This window comes from Mobula birostris, chromosome 12 (assembly GCF_030028105.1).
Source record: "Mobula birostris isolate sMobBir1 chromosome 12, sMobBir1.hap1, whole genome shotgun sequence".
Lineage (NCBI taxonomy): Eukaryota > Metazoa > Chordata > Chondrichthyes > Myliobatiformes > Myliobatidae > Mobula > Mobula birostris.
Window position 1 is genome coordinate 39,975,024 of NC_092381.1, and position 19,829 is coordinate 39,994,852.

Here is a 19,829-nt window from a genome sequence, read left to right on the forward strand (position 1 = left end):
ACTCATGTCTTCCCTGCAAATGAAAAACAAAACATGCAGATTTTAGAAATGCTTAATATTATAAATAAAATGTTGATAAGAATGCACAGCACCAGTGTGTAAATGATTCTGGCAATGTCTCAGGGCAGGCTCTTCTCATCACTCACAATGTCTTACTGGCACTTACTTCTCTTCCTCAGAAGGAAATACCCAGAGTTTTGTGTTGTTACTCTTGTTATATTATAAAACTTCATAATTTCTCAATGAAAAAGATAGATATCAACTTTTACATTCAAATTATCGCTTATGATATATGCACTTTCTGGTGTCCTCTACTGATTTTCCTTCCTGTTTACCCATGTATTCTTACCAACGTGCCAGCAAGATTAAAAGTTTACAAGGACCATCTATGTACTGAGACAAAGGCAGATAACAGGCTGTAAAAGTATTTCTAAGGCTTTGAATGTATTAAAAAAAAAGCTTGTTTATGTGAATTTATGCAGCAAGCCTGGAAACTGCTATAGCTCAGTTTCTGCTTGCAGTGGATAAAATTGTGAATCACAGCTTGGGAATCAGAAGATGATGTTAATCCCATGAAAGCCAATGTGAAGTTTTACAAAGATGGCTTCACAAAGATTTCTTTTGCAAAACACTATCTGGAGTTTAACAACAACTTTCATTTATAGAGTAATTTTCTATTTACATAACATTTGTGAGGCACTTTATAGGAGAGTTGTAAAATAAAATTAGATACCAAGTTTCATTTGGAGTCGGTAGAAAAGATGACTGAAAGCTCTGTTGTGATTTTGGAGGTGAGAAAGAGGGGTAGAATGCCAGAGATCAGAGCCTATGTAGCTGGAACATGCAAAACTGGTTGAACAATTTAAAGCTGGAAAAAGGATCTAGTGCTAATTAAAAGCCGGGATTCATAAGCAGCCAAAATTAAAGCATAACTTAAGTGTGGTATTAAAGTGGTTCGAAAAGGTTGATTGAACAGACAGGATACAATTTAAATCTCTCTAGAGTTAATTTGAGAGTTTTTAAAGCAGGGACATTTGCTTTCTGTGTTTTCTAAAATTATTCTGGAACAAGAGCACCACATACATCTATTAATTCAGGTGAAAATGGAGAGCTAGAGCTGGAGAGCTAGAAAATACAGCTAACAATATTGATCTGTGATCAAACCTTATGCAACCCTATAACCTTTACTATCTTCTCTGGATTTTTGTTAACCAATCTTAGATTTAAAATTTAAAATCTAACTGGGTATGAATTGCGACCAGTAGCTGACCATACTTTGCATAAATGTTTCTTAACTTCATCCTGGAAGATCTCTCCCAGTTTTTAGAATGTGGCCCCAAGTCCTCAATTCCTCGGCCAACAGATATTATTTCTCTCTTTATCCCTTAATACCTTGAAAACATTGACTAGCTCCTACTTTAGCTTTGAAGTTTCAGCGAATACAACTTTAACTTGTGTAATCTCTCTCATATTTTAACCCTGTGTCAAGGCATTGATAGGGTGTTTTTAGGGTTACAACATAAAGCGAATACTGACTTCAGGGAGCAACCTTCAGATCTGAATATGCATTGAAGATTAAATCTAAAATTCAACTCTGAAAAATGGGTAGACAATGCTGATTTAAATTTGTTATTTCTGTGTATTTGGTGTCTATAATATGGGTGCGAAGGAGGGCGGTTATGAAAAAGCATTATTAATATGGATTTGTTTGAATTGTCCTGAATTTTTCTTTGATCTTTAGCACATAATGTTATGTAGGGCTAGGCCAAGCAGATCTTTCCACCAACAAGGTCTCAATCTGATGCCTGCTGTACCTTGTTTTGTCGAATAAAGGGGCTGCTTCATATCTTTTCTCCGGTGACTTCATTCACGCAACAACAGTATCATCGCTAAGTTTATTCGGCACTTCTTTATCAGACTAAGAAACCATTCCTAAAATGTGGTGACCAAAACAGTTCACAATATTTAAGGTGTGTTTTTTTTTTCATAACTCTGACAAAACCTTCTTGTATTCTGTTCCACCATATCTAAAGGTCAGTAAGCCATTAGTTTTTTTTCCATTATTTCCTGTACCTGACATTATGGATTTTTGGACAATCACAGCTTTTAGTTTTTCACCATTTAGCCAGTGTTGTAATCCAGCTTTTTTAGGTCCAAACTGGATGACCTCAAACTTGTCTTATGTTGATATCCATATAGCTACTATTTAGCTCATTTACTGAATCTATTCCATCTCTTCATATCATTTTATACTTCCATCCACAGCACTTACAGTGCTCCTTATCTTTATGTCATCAGCTTTCTATTTCAATAACCTAGTTATTTATAAATACCATAAATAGTTGTTGCCCTAATGCATATCCTCACCGGACCCTATTAGTCAGATACCCATTTGAGTATCTTCACTTATCCCTCTGCTTTCTGCTGCTCAGCCAGTTTCCCAGCTTTTGATTTGTCTTCAGATACATGAGCTTTAGCTAACAGTTCTAAGTGTGTGTTCTGGGAAATAATGTGGTAACTCTGAAAACCTCAACCAAAATTAAATCTGAAACAAATACGCATTTACTTGGAGTTTCCAGTGTGCAAAATATACTAATATATACAAAGTGATAATTTTTTAATCTATTGTACATCAATAATGTATGATGATAGTCATAACATATAGAGTCAAAATGAAACAAGGAAAGCCAACTTGCTCAATTAAGTCTATCCTTTCTGAAGGGCCCAAAACCATGAAAAATCAAATTCCTTTCTTTTGAGCTTTTCTATGTGCTGAGAGGGGTAAATAATTATTTCCATGAAAAGAAAACTTATTGTATAATCTTTTCCTGGGGCCAAAGACTGTTTGCCTAAAAATACGGGATATCCATCTAAAATATCTTATAGCCACACCAGTCCTATTGGTTTCAAGAAGACTTGTCCTATTTGACTTCTTAGAATTATTATCTAAGCACATCTTATTCCTATAATCTTCAATCCCTTTCACAGTCAGATATATCATCCTGGTATTTTTCAAGGATTTAATCAATGTAACATTAACTGTTTTTGATAGGAATCTGTTCTACATATCTACAATTGTGTGGAGGGGAAAAACAATTTCTTCTAATCTCTAGTCTTGCTTGAGGCGTGTCAATTTTGTACTTGTGTGCTCTAGACGTACAATCAAATTTTAAGTTAAATAACCTGCTTATATCCACGTTATCCCTGCCTCACGGCATTTTAAAGACCTGATTCACGCCATATCTTTTTTTTATTCAATGAGAACGTCAAATTCTGTCAGCCTATCTTCATAACATTGCAGTAAGTGTTAGAAGCATCCTTGTCACTCTGCTCCCAATCATTCAAATAAAATCATTCTGATGTCAGACAGCCTGTAACTTATACGTGTCCTCTGGGCACACAGTTGTATATTTCCCAACATTTTAATAAATCATTACTTTTATTATTAATGTTCTAACTAAATACATTGTCATTACACATGGGAAACAAGAATTGCGCCATACTACCTACAGTAATTAAAAAGTTTATAGTCCCAATCTATTTTAAAAATATTTTAAGAATAAGAAATAGTTTATTTTTTTATCTTTGATGCCGATTAATCAACTTCAGTTTTAAATAATAAATGTTAATGATATCATAAGGGAAACAAGCAGAGACGGTATGATATATGAGAGCTGAATTAGTGAAGTTAGTAGCCTTGGATGTTTTATGAATTATATCAACTCACAATGAGTATTCGGTAATTTCTTGAGAGGTCACAGCCAAACAGTTGTTCTTTGTGGATCCCTCTCTCCCAGTGAGATGAGCAGTTTATTTAGCAGAATATCAGATATTTTTAATCAACAGAAAATGAAGTGAAAGTACTTATAACTTGTAAAAAGAAGACTTGATGGTAAGACTTTGACTTTAACCACTGATATAGAATCCCTCTTCTTCAGTCATGCGACTGGAGTGATGTCCCGAATGCGCCATAGTAGTATTTTAGCAATATAAATTAATTCCTTTCTTTTCCAAAGCCTTTTTACTTAAAATAGAGGTCAAATGATTAATAGTCCACCATAGTTTTAGTCAAGTAGAAGCTCATTCCTGTATTAATCAAATAACTGAATAATCGGTATTCTCCCTATGCAGACAGTGGAATTAAATGTTATGTATTGGTTTCATACTTTTGGCCAGCTGCTAAAGCAAGGCCCATTTATTTCACAGCCTCCGAGATCCATGGAGACGACCTCTGAAAAATGTAGGGCCGAACTAATCCCAAACATGTCAATCTCAAGCCCTTTTCTACATACAGCTACAGCACGGCTTAATAAACTATTCTTAAATACTGTGGAGCTGCTCGCTTCCAAATACCTCCCTTGCATGCGAAGTGGAAGTGCAAGAGCCACTGATACCAAATAATACTGTCTTTCTGTGGCTGTGTGCATTATATGAGTGTCACAAATAATAGATCTTTTAATGCCAAACAGTTGCAGGTTGTCTGGGTGAATAATCGATTATTCTCTGATGACAAAAAGAGACATAGGGCAGTTGTTACAATTTTAGCATTTTATTTTTTTAACAATAAATATTGTTATTTTGAACTGCAGTGCAGAAATGGGGCACTATCAATCATCCAATGCCATAAAGCATATTCCATTTTTCATGAGGACCAATGGTTGCAGTTGCCCGTTGTGGCACTCGACTCAATAAGGATGTGGCGGTTAGATGATGTTAGCATCAGAGTATTGCTGGAATTAACAGCATTCACTCAGACCTGAGTGTAAAATATTCAGCAGGCCAAAACCGGACAGAAGGAGTAACATGAAGGAAAGGTCAACATGATTTTAACCACTGTCACTGATATCTTTTGCAGAGGCATTTACTGATGGGGGCATCTAGTGGAAAGAGATTAATACTGCATTGATTTTAAAGATTTCTTGGTTTACAGTGACCTGGACTGCAAAATATTATTAAAATCATTGGAAACTAGTTTGGCCCTTTCTATCAAATCCCATATTGGCTGTTCATTGGATATATGTACTCAAATTCAACACTGCAGAAGCAGCTATTTTAATGATGGCACAGGCTGCTTTGTTCAATCATAATTGGTCCTCGTAAATAAATATTTGGTTCTGTAGCTCCCAATATGTTAAGTCCCAGGTGTTGGCCCTGTCATTTGCCCCTTCGTTGCTCAGCCATGCGGAGTGTGCAGCAAGACCAAATGTTTTCACCTGGCAAGTTCTGACCATTTAATCACAAACCCATTGATGATGCAAAGTGTATTAGTAGCATCAGAAGTAGTAACACCCAACTGAAGGAAAACAGCCATAATTGAATTGCCCACAAATGAAGAAGATGGAAGTTATATTTAAGAGGAAGCTCAATTGATGCTGGAGTCCTTGCAAATCTAGGGATGTGTTGTAAATATATTATTACCAACCTTTGTCAGAATATTTCCATAAGCCTTTGTTTAAGCTTCATTTAAGCTGATTAAAGTACTTGTGAAGAACAAATGATTGCCAGAACTGAATTTATGACATTTGCTTATGTTCTTCAATTCCACAGTTTGGAGCTGTGGTTTCTGAGAGACTTTTTATTTGGCTTTATAGTAATGATTGTTAGTTAAGCTGTTGTAAAATGTGGTCATGATTGCTATGCAGCTGCAAACCACAGAATGGGAATCAGAATACCTTCCAAGCCGAACAATGTCAAAATTCACATAGATGCAGAAAATAGAAACACAACTCCGAACTGCTGAAAATTCATGAATCCAAGAGTTCCACAAACTGTCACCTTAGATTTCCAATAACTAATCAACATGACACTCAGAATCAGAATTGGGACCAATATCACTGGCATGTGTCATGAAATTTGTGGTTTTGTGACAGCAGTACAGTGCAAAATGTGACTTTAAAAGCTATATAAATCACAGTAAGAAATATATAGAGTGGATTCCAGTTAATTGGGACACATCGGGACCAATACATTTTGGTCCAATTAGGTGGCTGCTCCAATTAGCTGAAGTTTCATAGAAATAGCTGAAAAGAAATCAAAAAAACAAACTATAGTTTAATTGAGTAACAATTATGTATTTAAATGAAATACAGAACAAATTAAGATGCTATCAAGACAACTACATTACAATAAAACTATGTATTAGTTCCTAATTGTTATCAATGGTGAAATTCATTCAGTGTACCTGTATGTTCCCACTTTCTTTTGATGTAGGTATGGCTATTGTTCAGGCATGTATATCTGTAGGTATTTCTATTGTCCACGTGGTCCAAGGACGAGTGGACAGCTAGTGAAATTACCTCTGTTGTAGACCTATTGTGATGCTACGCAAATTGCCATGGGTTCAGCTCTTTGCTTTCCCCTTTACAGTGATCTGAATCATCAAGGCTTTTTTTTATTTTAAGAAACTAGCAGATCTTAAACTATTTTAAGCTTAAGGATTAAAATTGAATAACATGATTTAGGATTACATTCAAATTTTCAGCATTCCTGGAGGGAAGCAACAAAAATACACACAGTTTAGACTTTATTAGGTACACATGTACACCTGCTTGTTAATACAAATATCCAATCAGCCATCATGTGGCAGAAGCTCAATACATAAAAGCATGCAGACGTGGTCAAGAGGTTCAGTTATTACTCAGGCCAAAGATCAGAATGGGGAATAAATATGATCTAAGTGACTTTAACTGTGGAATGATTGCGAGCGCCAGATAGGGTGGTTTGAGTATCTCAGAAACTGCAGATCTCCTGATATTTTCACACACAACAGTCTCTAGAGTTTACAGAGAATAGTGCGATAAACAAAATAATAGTCCAGTAAGCAGTAGTTCTGTGAGCATTAACACCTTGTTAATGAGAGAGGTCAGAGGAGAATGTCCACACTTAAGTTTAATTTGCCAGGAGGGTGGTAGTAACTCACATGGCAGACCACAGTACATGTGCTTGCAACACTGTGTGTCTGACAGAGTGATCAGCAGCACTGGGGCTCCACAGGGGACTGTCTTGTCTCCCTTTCTCTTCACCATTTACACCTCGGACTTCAACTACTGCACAGAGTCTTGTCATCTTCAGAAGTTTTCAGATGACTCTGCCATAGTTGGATGCATCAGCAAGGGAGATGAGGCTGAGTACAGGGCTACGGTAGGAAACTTTGTCACATGGTGTGAGCAGAATTATCTGCAGCTTACTGTGAAAAAGACTAAGGAGCTGGTGGTAGACCTGAGGAGAGCTAAGGTACAGGTGACCCCTGTTTCCATCCAGGGGGTCAGTGTGGACATGGTGGAGGATTACAAATACCCGGGGATACGAATTGACAATAAACTGGACTGGTCAAAGAACACTGAGGCTGTCTACAAGAAGGGTCAGAGCCGTCTCTATTTCCTGAGGAGACTGAGGTCCTTTAACATCTGCCGGATGATGCTGAGGATGTTCTACGAGTCTGTGGTGGCCAGTGCTATCATGTTTGCTGTTGTGTGCTGGGGAAGCAGGCTGAGGGTGGCAGACACCAACAGAATCAACAAACTCATTCGTAAGGCCAGTGATGTTGTGGGGATGGAACTGCATTCTCTCACGGTGGTGTCTGAAAAGAGGATGCTGTCTAAGTTGCATGCCATCTTGGTCAATGTCTCCCATCCACTACATAATGTACTGGGTGGGCACAGGAGTACATTCAGCCAGAGACTCATTCCTCCAAGATGCAGCACTGAGTGTTATAGGAAGTCATTCCTGCCTGTGGCCATCAAACTTTACAACTCCTCCCTTGGAGGGTCAGACACCCTGAGCCAATAGGCTGGTCCTGGACTTATTTCATAATTTACTGGCATAATTTACATATTACTATTTAACTATTCATGGTTCTATTACTATTTATTATTTATGGAGCAACTGTAACGAAAACCAATTTCCCCCGGGATTAATAAAGTATGACTATGACTAACCATGCGTTACAACAGTGGTGTGCAGAAGTGCACCTTTGACTGCACAACACATTGAATTTTGAAGTGGATGGGCTACAGCAGCAGAAAACCACTCCTGGTTCCACTCCTATACCTAACAAAGTGGCCACCAAGTTTATGACTTTCCAAAATGTGACTGTTTCACTGATTTGGAGAGGTTGGGAGGACCCAATAATAGTCATAAGTTCGGAAGAGGGCTAAGGAAAGATCTTTTGAAAAATATATTTCAAAATAAATGGGGTAATGACTGAAAACATGAGGATCCTGTTGAACATAATCAAAAAAATCTGTAGATGCTGGAATTTAAAACCAAAACAGAAAATGCGGAAATATTCAGCAGGTCAGGCCGCATCTGTGGGAAGGGGGAGAGTCAACATACAGGTCTATGACTCCTAATCAGAATCCTGAAATGCATTTCACTCACAACCACTGACAGCAATGCTGCTTGCTGGGTATAATGATTTCAGCATCCAGCCTGTAATAGCTGCACAGTAGGTTTCACAACTGCACATTTAAAGCTCTTTTGCATTGCTTTCAGCTAGCCTCTGGCCCTTAAAGGGAAGGAGCGTTTTGGGTGCAGCAGGTACTGGAGTCATTCTACAACAGAATTTGACCCGAGAAATTGTAATAAATGAAACAATATAGGAGGGAGCAGCCTCCGAGCTTTACAGATGATCTACTGAGGGCCTTGGAGGAGGAAACATGAAATTGCTGAGGGCAGAGAAGAGAACACAGGGTAGAATATGTAGGTGGCCCTTAAAAAACAATGCATTAACAGTAGGAGCAGAAAGCCATCTTGATTAATATCAAGAGTCACGCACTGAGTCCCTGTGTGCACTGCTGAAAGAAGTTCAGTGACCTCATACGAGCAGCTGAGGTCAATGAATGCATTTTCTAATGTGTCATTTCCTATCTACTTCACTTTTGCCACTGGACTCAGAAAATAGCCCCATCACTCACCTACCACTGTCAGTCAAGACCTGCACTTAAGTTCATATGTTCCAATGCTTAGTTAACACTGCTATGACTTATATCCAGGGTTTATCACCATGATAGCCACGTTACTCAAATCCATCACTCACCCATGCTTCCCTTTCTCTTGCAGGTTGACTTAGTGCCAAACCACAATCGGCAGGACCCCACACTTGTCTATGAGCTTCCTGTAGGATATCCGCCACCATCCCCCACCTCCCAGCAGACCACTGAGGGAGCTTGGCAAAGCAGAACTCGAACAAGAAAGGACAGGCACCAAAGGAACAGGACAAATGACTTGTTCATTTTGCTATGCAACATGCCATGATGTTGTCTGTTGAGTCTCTAGTAGCTTATATTTAGCATTGTGGCCAAATGGAAGCTATGTTGTTGAGCAATAGAAGGAACAATAGTGCTTTGGGTGCTGGAGTTACAACTAGCAACAGAGATCTCAAATCAGTTCTTCATAGATTGCACAGGCAGAAGGAGGCTAACTGGATTGATTCTTTCCCTCTTTTTCCATCCCCTACAAAGCTACTGAACCTTTGTTTACTGTTGTTCGGTCACAAATCTTAACATCTACCCTGCTGAGAGTTGCAGAGCTGCTCCAAAATGATCCAAGCAGTAAGTGCTATTTCAGCCTGCCAATGTCCTTTTGTAAGGCATATCATGTAGCCTGATGGCCTTCATAACACCAAATATAAGATTGCTAGTGTGGGGTTACGTATCAGAATTATCAGACATATCGTCAGTAGAAAGCCCTTGTTACACAATAGCCATCACATTTTGGTACACTGTGCTTGCTAAAGCACATTGCAATAGACTGCTACAGAATGAAGCATCTTCATAGCTGCCAGACACTGATCACTATGTTGACATACCATAAGGATGCTGAAGGAATGGAATCCAATTTAGTTTTGTATAGGACGTACACCCTGCAAGTTATGTGCATGCAATGAGTATCACTGGGGAAGCTTGATACTGTCTTATCTCATGTTTTCCCCACCCAAGGGAATAAGATATGACTAGTTTTCTTTAAATAATCATGTAAGGGGTTTCTTCTCTTTTATATTACTGCGTAGTCTAATTAAAATGGCTTCTTTGTTATGTTATAATTGAAACGACTTCTTTGTTATGTTAACTGCTGAGAAAGTCCTCCCGCTAGCAATTTGTTTGGATTACGTTACTGATAAGAGAACCAATTGGGATAGTTGTTATGCTTTCTGTGTGTCTGTAAGATATTGTGATGCGCGGGTTTTTGGGCAGAAGGCGGGGGAGAGAGACAGAGGATGGGCCAGGTGCTGTGAGTCCGCTAACGGGGTCAGACCCTGAGCAGGAGTCCGAGGTCCAGGGTGTTCGGCGAGGAGAGGAGATGGAGACAGACTCGTGTGGAGTGTCTGGTCGACCACCGTTGTTGGTCCCAGGCGGCAGATTGAGGTGGTCTGAGGGGAAACGCAGGTTGAAGAAGGAGGGTCCTGAACTCCAACTGTTTGTGCACGAAGAAATTGAACTTTGATAAGTGTGGCGCCTTTTATTTTCCTTTTATATTTCATTCATAAGGCCAGTGATGTTGTGGGGATGGAACTGGACTCTCTGACAGCAGTGTCTGAAAAGAGGATGCTGTCCAAGTTGCATGCCATCTTGGACAATGTCTCCCATCCACTACATAATGTACTGGTTGGCACAGGAGTACATTCAGCCAGAGACTCATTCCACCAAGATGCAACACAAAGCGTCATAGGAAGTCATTCCTGCCTGCGGCCATCAAACTTTACAACTCCTCCCTTGGAAGGTCAGACACCCTGAGACAATAAGCTGGTTCTGGACTTATTTCCCAGCATAATTTACATATTACTGTTTAACTATTTATGGTTTTATTACTATTTATTATTTATGGTGCAACTGTAATGAAAACTAATTTCCCCCAGGATCAATAAAGTATGACTATGACTACGACTATGACTATAATATAGTTCCAGTACGATCTATAAACTGTAAATCATTTAATCATATCTGGTGTATTGTCTGTTATTTGGGCGGGGTGAGGTACATCACACAGCATCCACACAAACTATTACCCAGTTTGTCAGGGCCGAGGGCTGTTTCCCTAGATGACAGTGAGCTGAGCGACCCTGAGGCTGGCCAGGGGGGTTACAATCATATTTGTGTAAACAGCAGAATGTAAAGTGAGATGTCACAAATATTTCAACCAAGAAGGAGCTAGGCACATAGAAGCTCATTCTTACAGCACTTTCACGGCATCTGGTAATAAAGGCCTACTCTATTTGTGACTATAGCGGGTGGCAAGTTCCAACGAAGCATTTTGGTGAAAAGTTCTTTGGTACAAACCACACCACCTCCTATAGAAACCTGAAAAAAATTCTGAAGTCGCAAAACACTTGGAGATCATAGCAGCAGCCAGAAGGTAAAAAAGAACAAGATCTCAAGTGAGGGTGGATTCAGGCTTGCTATGGAACACAAGCCCAGCCATCTGATATTAAAAGGGCATGAACTACAGCATGGTGCTCCAAGGTAGGAGCATTAGTGTCATGTATATTTGCAATGGACATTCATTGCATGCATGTGGGTACCCTCTGATGTCATTTACCCCATAAAAATACTGAGGCACCACATATGTCATTTTAGGGCAGGAAGGATGGTAGGATCACCTCAAAAACAGACACTTCAAAGCTCAAGTTCTCCCTGTAAAAATCAGCAGAGGGGAAAAAAAATCTCAGTTATAGTGCTCACACTGTTTGAAGGGAAAGCAAATGTTAAAAGCATTTTGATGGAAGATACTTATAATGATACAGCACCAGAAGACAGTGAAGGACAAAGTCTTTTGCAGTATCACCAGAACACTCAATATCTTTGACATGTCTCTGCCACACTGGGATCTATAGAAGTGGAAAATCAGGGACCCTCATTGAGTCATCACCTGTTTTCTCCCTCCTTTTCTTCTTTCTGTACTTGAAGAAAGGGTGTTGTGCAGGTCAGCAATTGTGCTAAGAGGCTGAGAAACGATAAAAGCGAGGAAAAATTAATCAAAAAAATAATTTGCGCAGCATGATTAAAAAACATAACTTTTACACAACCAGCTAGCTCAGCAGAAGTGACATTTGCAAGAGGGAAAAGTATCTTCTAAAGGTAGGAGCTTAAAAATAATAATTCATGGCTTTTCAACCTTTTACATGATGTTCCCCACCAGCTAATTTTAGGCTTAATGGCAGAGAGGCAATTAATCTTTGCAAGCCTGGTGGCTGCAACACCTCTGACTTCAAGACAGCTCCTTTTTAAAGAGAAGCATTAGACATCTTTCCCTTGCCATTTTCTATCCCACAAATTAATCTTTGTCGTACATCTCTAAAATGAATTGAAATTGCTAGCATATTGTAAATATTGTTTCCCTTCGTGTGCAGGATCATGTGTCATAAAGTGAATGGAAGTGCATTTCCCTCTGACATTTTGTTAACTGAATTCCCTTTAAGGCAGCCATTTGAGACTATTAAATGCTATCCCCTCATTTATGGACGGCTGAAAGAAGTCTTTCTCTCTCCCTATCTTTTTTTCTGTGTCTACCAGGTTGTCAGTATATTAAATGAAAGAAAAGCTCAGCTCCAATAAAAACTTATTCTCCATTTCTATTTCTTCTATCATTGCCTAGACAAATTCTTCGGTACTTTTCCCTCAAAGTGGTCATTATTCAGTGGCCAAAATCTCTAATCTTATAGCATGTGTATTAAGTGTCCTTTCTAGTATTGAATGGCTGCACAGTTAAGGATCCCACTAAATCCTCATAACAATGTACTGCACAATAATTTAAGAAAAAACTATTAATTCATTTACAGGATGTGAAAAATGCTGGCAGGATCCTCTACAATGTATTCAAAATGGTGGTAGTAAACTACCTTAATGAACTTCTTGCTGGGAAGGGACTTCCAGAGTATTATTAGGTAGAAACACCAAGATAATGTCCAGCAACAATTAAGAGTCTGCAATATATATTTAATTTTCATTACTTTCATGGGCCTGCTGTCCTTGTCCAAATCCATAGCACAAATAGAAGTAAATTATATTACCTTATAGCACCATGGAGATGTAGCAATAAGGTTACAATGTTAAAACTAAAATTCTAAGGTACTTTAATTTCAGAAGGGTAGGGAACAAGGGAAAAGAAGTTCAATGGTTTTGTTTATGAAAGTGAGATCAATGTGGTACTGAGAAATAGTTTTAGGTCAGAAGATGAAGATGTAAAATTAGTTTGGTGGAGATATTAATAAATAAAGGGAAGAAGTCACTGAAAGAAAATGGTCTACAGGCCACTCCCCAACTGTAGTTATATTCTAGAGCAGAGTGTAAATAAAGAAATAATGGGGTCTTGCAACAAAGGCACTGTAATCAAAGGCAACTTTAATCTTCATATGGACAGGGCAAATTAAATCAGCACACTTAGCACTGAGGAAGAGTTTATTGCATTACATAAAACAATAGAACAAAGACAAGTACAGCACAAGACCAGACCCTTCAGTCCACAGTATTAAAGAACCAGAGTCATAGAACACTACAGCACAGAAGCTGAACCTTCAGACTATCTATTCTGAGCCAACTCATTAATCTGCTCAGTCCTATCGACCTGCACTCAGACTGAAACCTTCCATACCTCTCTCATCCATCTACCTACCCTAGTTTCTCTTAAATGTTGAAATTGACCCCACATTCACCACTTGCACTGGCAGCTCATTCCACACTCTCACCACCATCTGAATGAAGAAGATCCCCCTCATGTTCCCCTTAAACATTTCGTCTTCCACCCAACCTCAGTGGAAAAAGCCTGCTTGCATTTCCCCTATCTATACCCCTCATAATTTTGTATACCTCTATCAAATCTCCCCTCAATCTACATTCTTCAGAATAAAGTCTTAACCTATTCAACTTTTCCCTATAACTCAGGTCCATAAGTCCCGGTAACATCCTTGGAAATTTTCTCTGCACTCCTTCAATCTATTTACATCTTGCCTTTAGTTAGGTGACCAAAACTGCATAAAATACTCCAAAGCAGGCCTCACCAACGTCTTATACAACTTCAACATAACATCCCAACTGCTGTATCAATACATTGATTTACGAAGGCCAATGTGCCAAAAGCTTTCTTCACGAAACTATCCACCTGTGATGCCACCTTCAAGGAATAATGGATCTGTCTTCCCAGATCCCTCTGTTCCACCGCACTCCTCAGTGCCCTACCTCTCACTGTGTAAGACCTACCCTAGTTAGCCCTCCCAAAGTGCAACACTTCACACTTGTCTGCATTAAATTCCATTTGCCATTTTTCAAGCCATTTTACCGACTGGTCCAGATCCTGCTACAAGCTTTTATAGTCTTCCTTGCTGTTCACTGCACCTCAATCTTGGTGTCATTGCAAATTTGCTGATCCTGTTTACCACATTATCATCCAGATATTGATGACAAACAACAATGGACCCAGTACCGATCCCTGATACACTCCACTGGTCACAGGCCTTCAGTCAGAGAGGCAACCAACTACAATCACTCTCTGGCTTCTTCCGCAAAGCCAATGTCTAATCCAATTTATGACCTCATCTTGAATGCCAGGCCACTGAAACTTCATGACCAACCTCCCATGTGGGATCTTGTGAAAGGCCTTGTTAAACTCAAAGTAGACAACATCCACTGCTTTACCTTCATCAACTTTCCCGGTAATTTCCTCCCAAAACTCTATAAGATTGGTTATACATGACTTACCACACACAAAGCCTTGTTGACTATCCCTAACCAGTCCCTGACTTTCCAAATACTTATATATCTGGTCTCTTAGAGTACCTTCCAATAACTTTCCCATTACTGATGTCAGGTACACCAGCTCAAAATTTCTTGGCTTGTTCTTACACTCTTTCTTAAACAACTGAACATTAGCTATCCTCTAATTCTACAGCACCTAACTCCAGGCTAAAGATGTTTGAAATATCTGATAGGGCTCTTACAATGTCTGCACCAGCCTCCCATAGGGTAAAAGGAAACACCTTGTCAGACCCTGGGGATCTATCCACCCTAATTTGCCTTAAGACAGCACACACCTCTTCCTCCACTGTAATTTGTACAGGGTCCATGACCTCACTGCTGCATTTCCTTGGACTTACAAAGTCTGTGTACATCTCCCAAGTAAATACAGATACAAAGAACAATCAACTTAAGACCTCCCCCATCTCTTTCAGCTCCGCACATAGATAACCACTCTGATCTTCAAGATAACCAATTTTGTCTCTTGGTATCCTTTTGCTCTTAGTATACTTGTAGAAGCACCTGGAATTCTTCTTCACCTTGTCTGCTAGAGAAACCTCATGTCTTCTTTTAGCCCCCCTGATTTCCTACTTAAGTGTTCTCTTGCATTTTTATACTCTGAGGAAATAAGGGTATTTGTTTCTTCCTGTCTATATCTGCAATGCATCTCCTTCCTCTTCAAAATCAGGGCCTCATTATCTCTTGGAAGTTAAGGTTCCCTAAACTTGCTATCCTTGCCTTTCTTCCAACAGGAACATACAAACCCTGTACTCTCAAAATCTCACCTTTGAAAGCCTCCCACTTACCATGTACACCATCGCCAGAAAACAACCTATTCCAATCATGGGAGCACACCACTTTACAGTACAGGTGGCAGGGGTCCGATTCCTGCACTGCCGATAAGAACTTTGTACGTTGTCCCCGTAACTACATGGATTTCCTCCGGGTGCTCCAAAGTCATTTACAGTCTAAAGTCTTACCAATTGGTAGGTTAATTGTAAATTGTCCCATGATTTGGTTAGGATTAAATCAGGGTATTGCTGGCCAGTGTGGCTTAAAAGGCCGGAACAACCTATTCTGCACTGTATTCCAATAAATAAATAAATATTCACACTCGCCGGTTCCTTTCTGATACCATCAAAATTGGCTTTACCCAAATTTAGAATCTCAACTCGAGGACCATATACAATATAACATATAACAATTACAGCACGGAAACAGGCCATCTCGGCCCTTCTAGTCCGTGCCGAACTCTTATTCTCACCTAGGCCCACCAACCTGCACTCAGCCCATAACCCTCCATTCCTTTCCTGTCCATATATCTATCCAATTTAATTTTAAATGACAACATCGAACCTGCCTCAACCACTTCTGCTGGAAGCTCGTTCCACACAGCTACCACTCTCTGAGTAAAGAAGTTCGCCCTCATGTTACCCCTAAACTTTTCACCTTTAACTCTCAATTCATGTTCTCTTGTTTGAATCTCCCCCACTCTCAATGGAAATAGCCTATCCACATCAACTCTATCTACCCCCCTCATAATTTTCAATACCTCTATCAAGTCCCCCCTCAACCTTCTACGCTCCAAAGAATAAAGACCTAACTTGTTCAACCTTTCTCTGTAACTTGGGAGATGAAACCCAAGCAACATTTTAATAAATCTCCTCTGTACTCCCTCAATTTTATTGACAACTTTCCTATAATTCGGTGACCAGAACTGTACACAATACTCTAAATTTGGTCTCAACAATGCCTTATACAATTTCAACATTACATCCCAACTCCTATACTCAATGATCTGATTTACAGAGACTAGACCTACCTTTTCCATGTTTACCTTGAAACTAATGGCGTTATGTTCATAATGGTGTTAGGCTGAACTAATTAAATTAGTAATCAAATGTCCAACTAAACTAATCCCTTCTCCCTACTCAATGTCTCTTAAATTGCCCCATTGTATTTGAATCCACAACCACTGTAGGCAGCTCATTCCAGTCATCTATCACTCTTTGTGCAAAAGAACTTTCCCTGCACATCTCAGTTGAACGTGCCCTTTGTCATCTTAAATTCATGCCCTCTGGTATTAGACATTGCAATCTTGAGAAAAGATACTGGCTGTCCCTGCCCCTCATAATCTTATAAAAATCAGATCTCCCCTCAGCCTTTGCCACTCCGAAGAAAACAACCCAAGTTTGTCCATATATCACATGACCTATAAACCACTCAGTATCCTAGCAAACAACTTCTGCACCCTGTCTATAGCCTCAGCATCTCTCCTATAATGGGGCAACCGGTATCGAATGCAATGCTCCATATATGGTCTAACTTGATTTTTATAAAGCTGCGATACTTTATGGAACCAATGAGGGGGCAAGCTGCTTGAATCATGTGTAAATGAGACAGGATAATTAATAACAGTGGACTCTCTAAGGAAGAATGTTAAAGGCACGTAGAATTTCACATCATTCAGTTTGCAAGTGAGAAACTTAAATCTGAATCAGGATATTAAACATAAATAAACGAAAACCTATGAAGGCAGAATTGGTTAAAATGAAGTAGAGTAAATTAGCAAGAGACAAAGGTGGTTCAGGATTTTTATTGGGTACACAGGTCTGTACAATTAGCTTTGTATATCCATTGCACCACATCATTGTAAGATTTCCAACTTAGTGTGGATTGAAATAAAAACAGAAAATGCTGGAAAAAGTTAGCATTTGAGGCAAAATCTGTACAGAGAGAAATAGAGTGAACTTTTTACAAAATTACCTTTTAGAAGTCCTGATCAAACTGATTTCAGCAGCTCCTAGCATCTTCTGGTTTTATTTCAAATTGCCAGCATTAACTTTATTTTACTTTTACGGATAAATTGGAGTAGGTTTGCAGTAGACGAGGGATTGGCAGGCATACAGACAGAGTTAGACTTAGAGAATTTGAAGGTATAACACAGGAGATACAAGAACCAAAGCAGACTACAATGAGTTTGGTTGGCCAATATCATTTCTTGTGAATGTGCAGGCATGATTGCATTTGCTGTGCCTTCACACGTGTCCTTGTCAGTAATTCAACAATAAAGAGCAATGAGTGTAGTAATGAACTCATCAATAAAGGTTTCTGTTTTTGTGCTCCTTAGAAACTGGGAATTAAGGTATGTTGTTAAAGAATTGTTGATCACTTAAAATACTAACTATTTCCAGTACCTTACAGAATGTGTAAATGAGATGCTTAGTCATGGTGTAAGAAGTCCTGGTTGATGAACTTAAACATTATGCCTAAACAGGGGGTCAAGATGTTTCTTAACTGAGATAACGCTGGACATGTACCAAGAGGCAGCGCTCATGAGTAAAAGCAATTAAAGCTGCCAAGCCTCTTGAATTCCAAATAAGACAAGTATGGAGAAAGTGGTAGGAAGAGTTTATACTTTCTAGGCCATCCTTGCATTGCAAATGCCTGAATTATGGATGCTCCCTACATATGATTAAGGACTCGTAATAATATGAAATTCAAATGTCTACTGTTTATGTTCACATTCATTCATAAAAATGGCAGAGCTGTTTTCCTCTCTCGCTCCACTTTTAGAAATTGTTTTTTTTCTCTATTCAGTCTCATGTGTTTACGACTTAACACTGTGGAGGTATGGAAACCATATCCAGGGATATAAGTATATTTTCCAATTTAGAGACAAAATTGACTTCTGGATGTCTGGAACCTGTTTAGTACCCAAGGACAGCCTCTTATTTGGCACATAAATGTGACAGAAGAGACAAAAGATGGTATTGTGGCTATTTAGAGACAGAATTACCCAGATACTGACTTTCTAACAATATAATTTCTTATTGTTTCTTAGCAGAATGAAGATCATTAGCAGATTTGAATCACACATTCATCAGACTTGATTTGTGTTTTGTATTGTCACACCCACAAGATACGGTGAAGAACTTCTGTTTGCAAGCCATCCAGATGGATCATTCCATATATAAGTGCCACGAGATAATACAAAAGAGGGGGAAAAGGGATGCAGAATATAATGTTACAGCTACAGAGGAAGTGCAGTGCAAATAAAGTTCACAGGCCATGACAAAGTAGATTAAGAGATCAAGAGGTCTGTCTTTGAACCTAGTGGTATATGTTATTAGGCTTTTGCATCTTCTGCCCAGGGCGGGTGGGGGGGGGGGGGTAAATGCCTGGAATCTGCTGCCAGAGGTGATGGTGGAGGTAGATATAATAGAAGCATTTAAGAGGTTCTTAGGTAGACATATGAAAATGCAGAGAGTACAGGGACATGGACCATGTACGACCAGAAGGAATTTGTCTAATTAGGCATGATTAGTCTCATTAGTTCAGCACAACATCATGGATTGAGGGACCTTTTCCTGTGCCATAGTGTTTTATGTTCTGTGAAAAGTCCTATACAAACATCAATCCAATTTAGGGTTGCTGCGATTATGTTCCCCAATGGTGAAGTAAGTCAAAATGGAGGCAAAAGATATGATTATCAAAAATGTAGGTATGAGGTAATGGTTTTCTAAACTGAAGATACAGGGCACAGTAGACTGGAAAACAAAGGCTTTTAGGAGTCTTAGCAACACACACAAAATGCTGGAGGAACTCAGCAGGCCAGGCAGCATCTGTGGAAAAGAGTAAACAGTCAATGCTTTCAGTCGAGACCCTTCATCGGGACTGGAGAAAAAAGATGAGAAGACAGAGTAAGAAAGTGGTGGCGGGGGGGACTTGTATTTCTTCCTTCCCTCACCTCACTTTCCTACTCTGACTTCTCATCTTTTTTTCCCAATCCTGCTGAAGGGTCTTGGCCCAAAATGTCGACTGGTTACTCTTTTCCATAGATGCTGCCTGGCCTGCTGAGTTCCTCCAGCACTTTGTGTGTGTTGCTTGGATTTCCAGCATCGGCAGATTTTCTCCTGTTTGTGATTCAAGGATGGGAGTTTTTTGACCACTGTGAAAAGTGGCAAGTATCTAACAAGGCAGGATGCTTTAAGTCTGCAAACTCTGGTGGGAGGCCTAACACTGCCCCATGGACCAGCCATTCAGTAACTCAACTATTTAGCTCTCCCAGGACTGGAGCAGAGGTTAACCAAGCAGACCTCA

At 39.4% G+C, this 19,829-nt stretch overlaps 1 protein-coding gene across 5 annotated transcripts in view; it reads right to left on the reverse strand.

The window, feature by feature from the left end:
- Nucleotides 1-19,829, reverse strand: part of rnf220a (ring finger protein 220a) — a 478,182-nt gene that overhangs the window by 150,375 nt on the left and 307,978 nt on the right. For 3 of the 5 annotated variants that reach the window (XM_072273652.1, XM_072273650.1, XM_072273654.1), the window contains one exon: nt 11,866-11,940. The exons of the other annotated variants lie outside the window; for them this stretch is intronic. In XM_072273652.1, the coding sequence (XP_072129753.1) occupies nt 11,866-11,940 (75 nt within the window). The remainder of the gene's footprint in view (nt 1-11,865; nt 11,941-19,829) is intronic. 5 annotated transcript variants of the gene reach the window in all.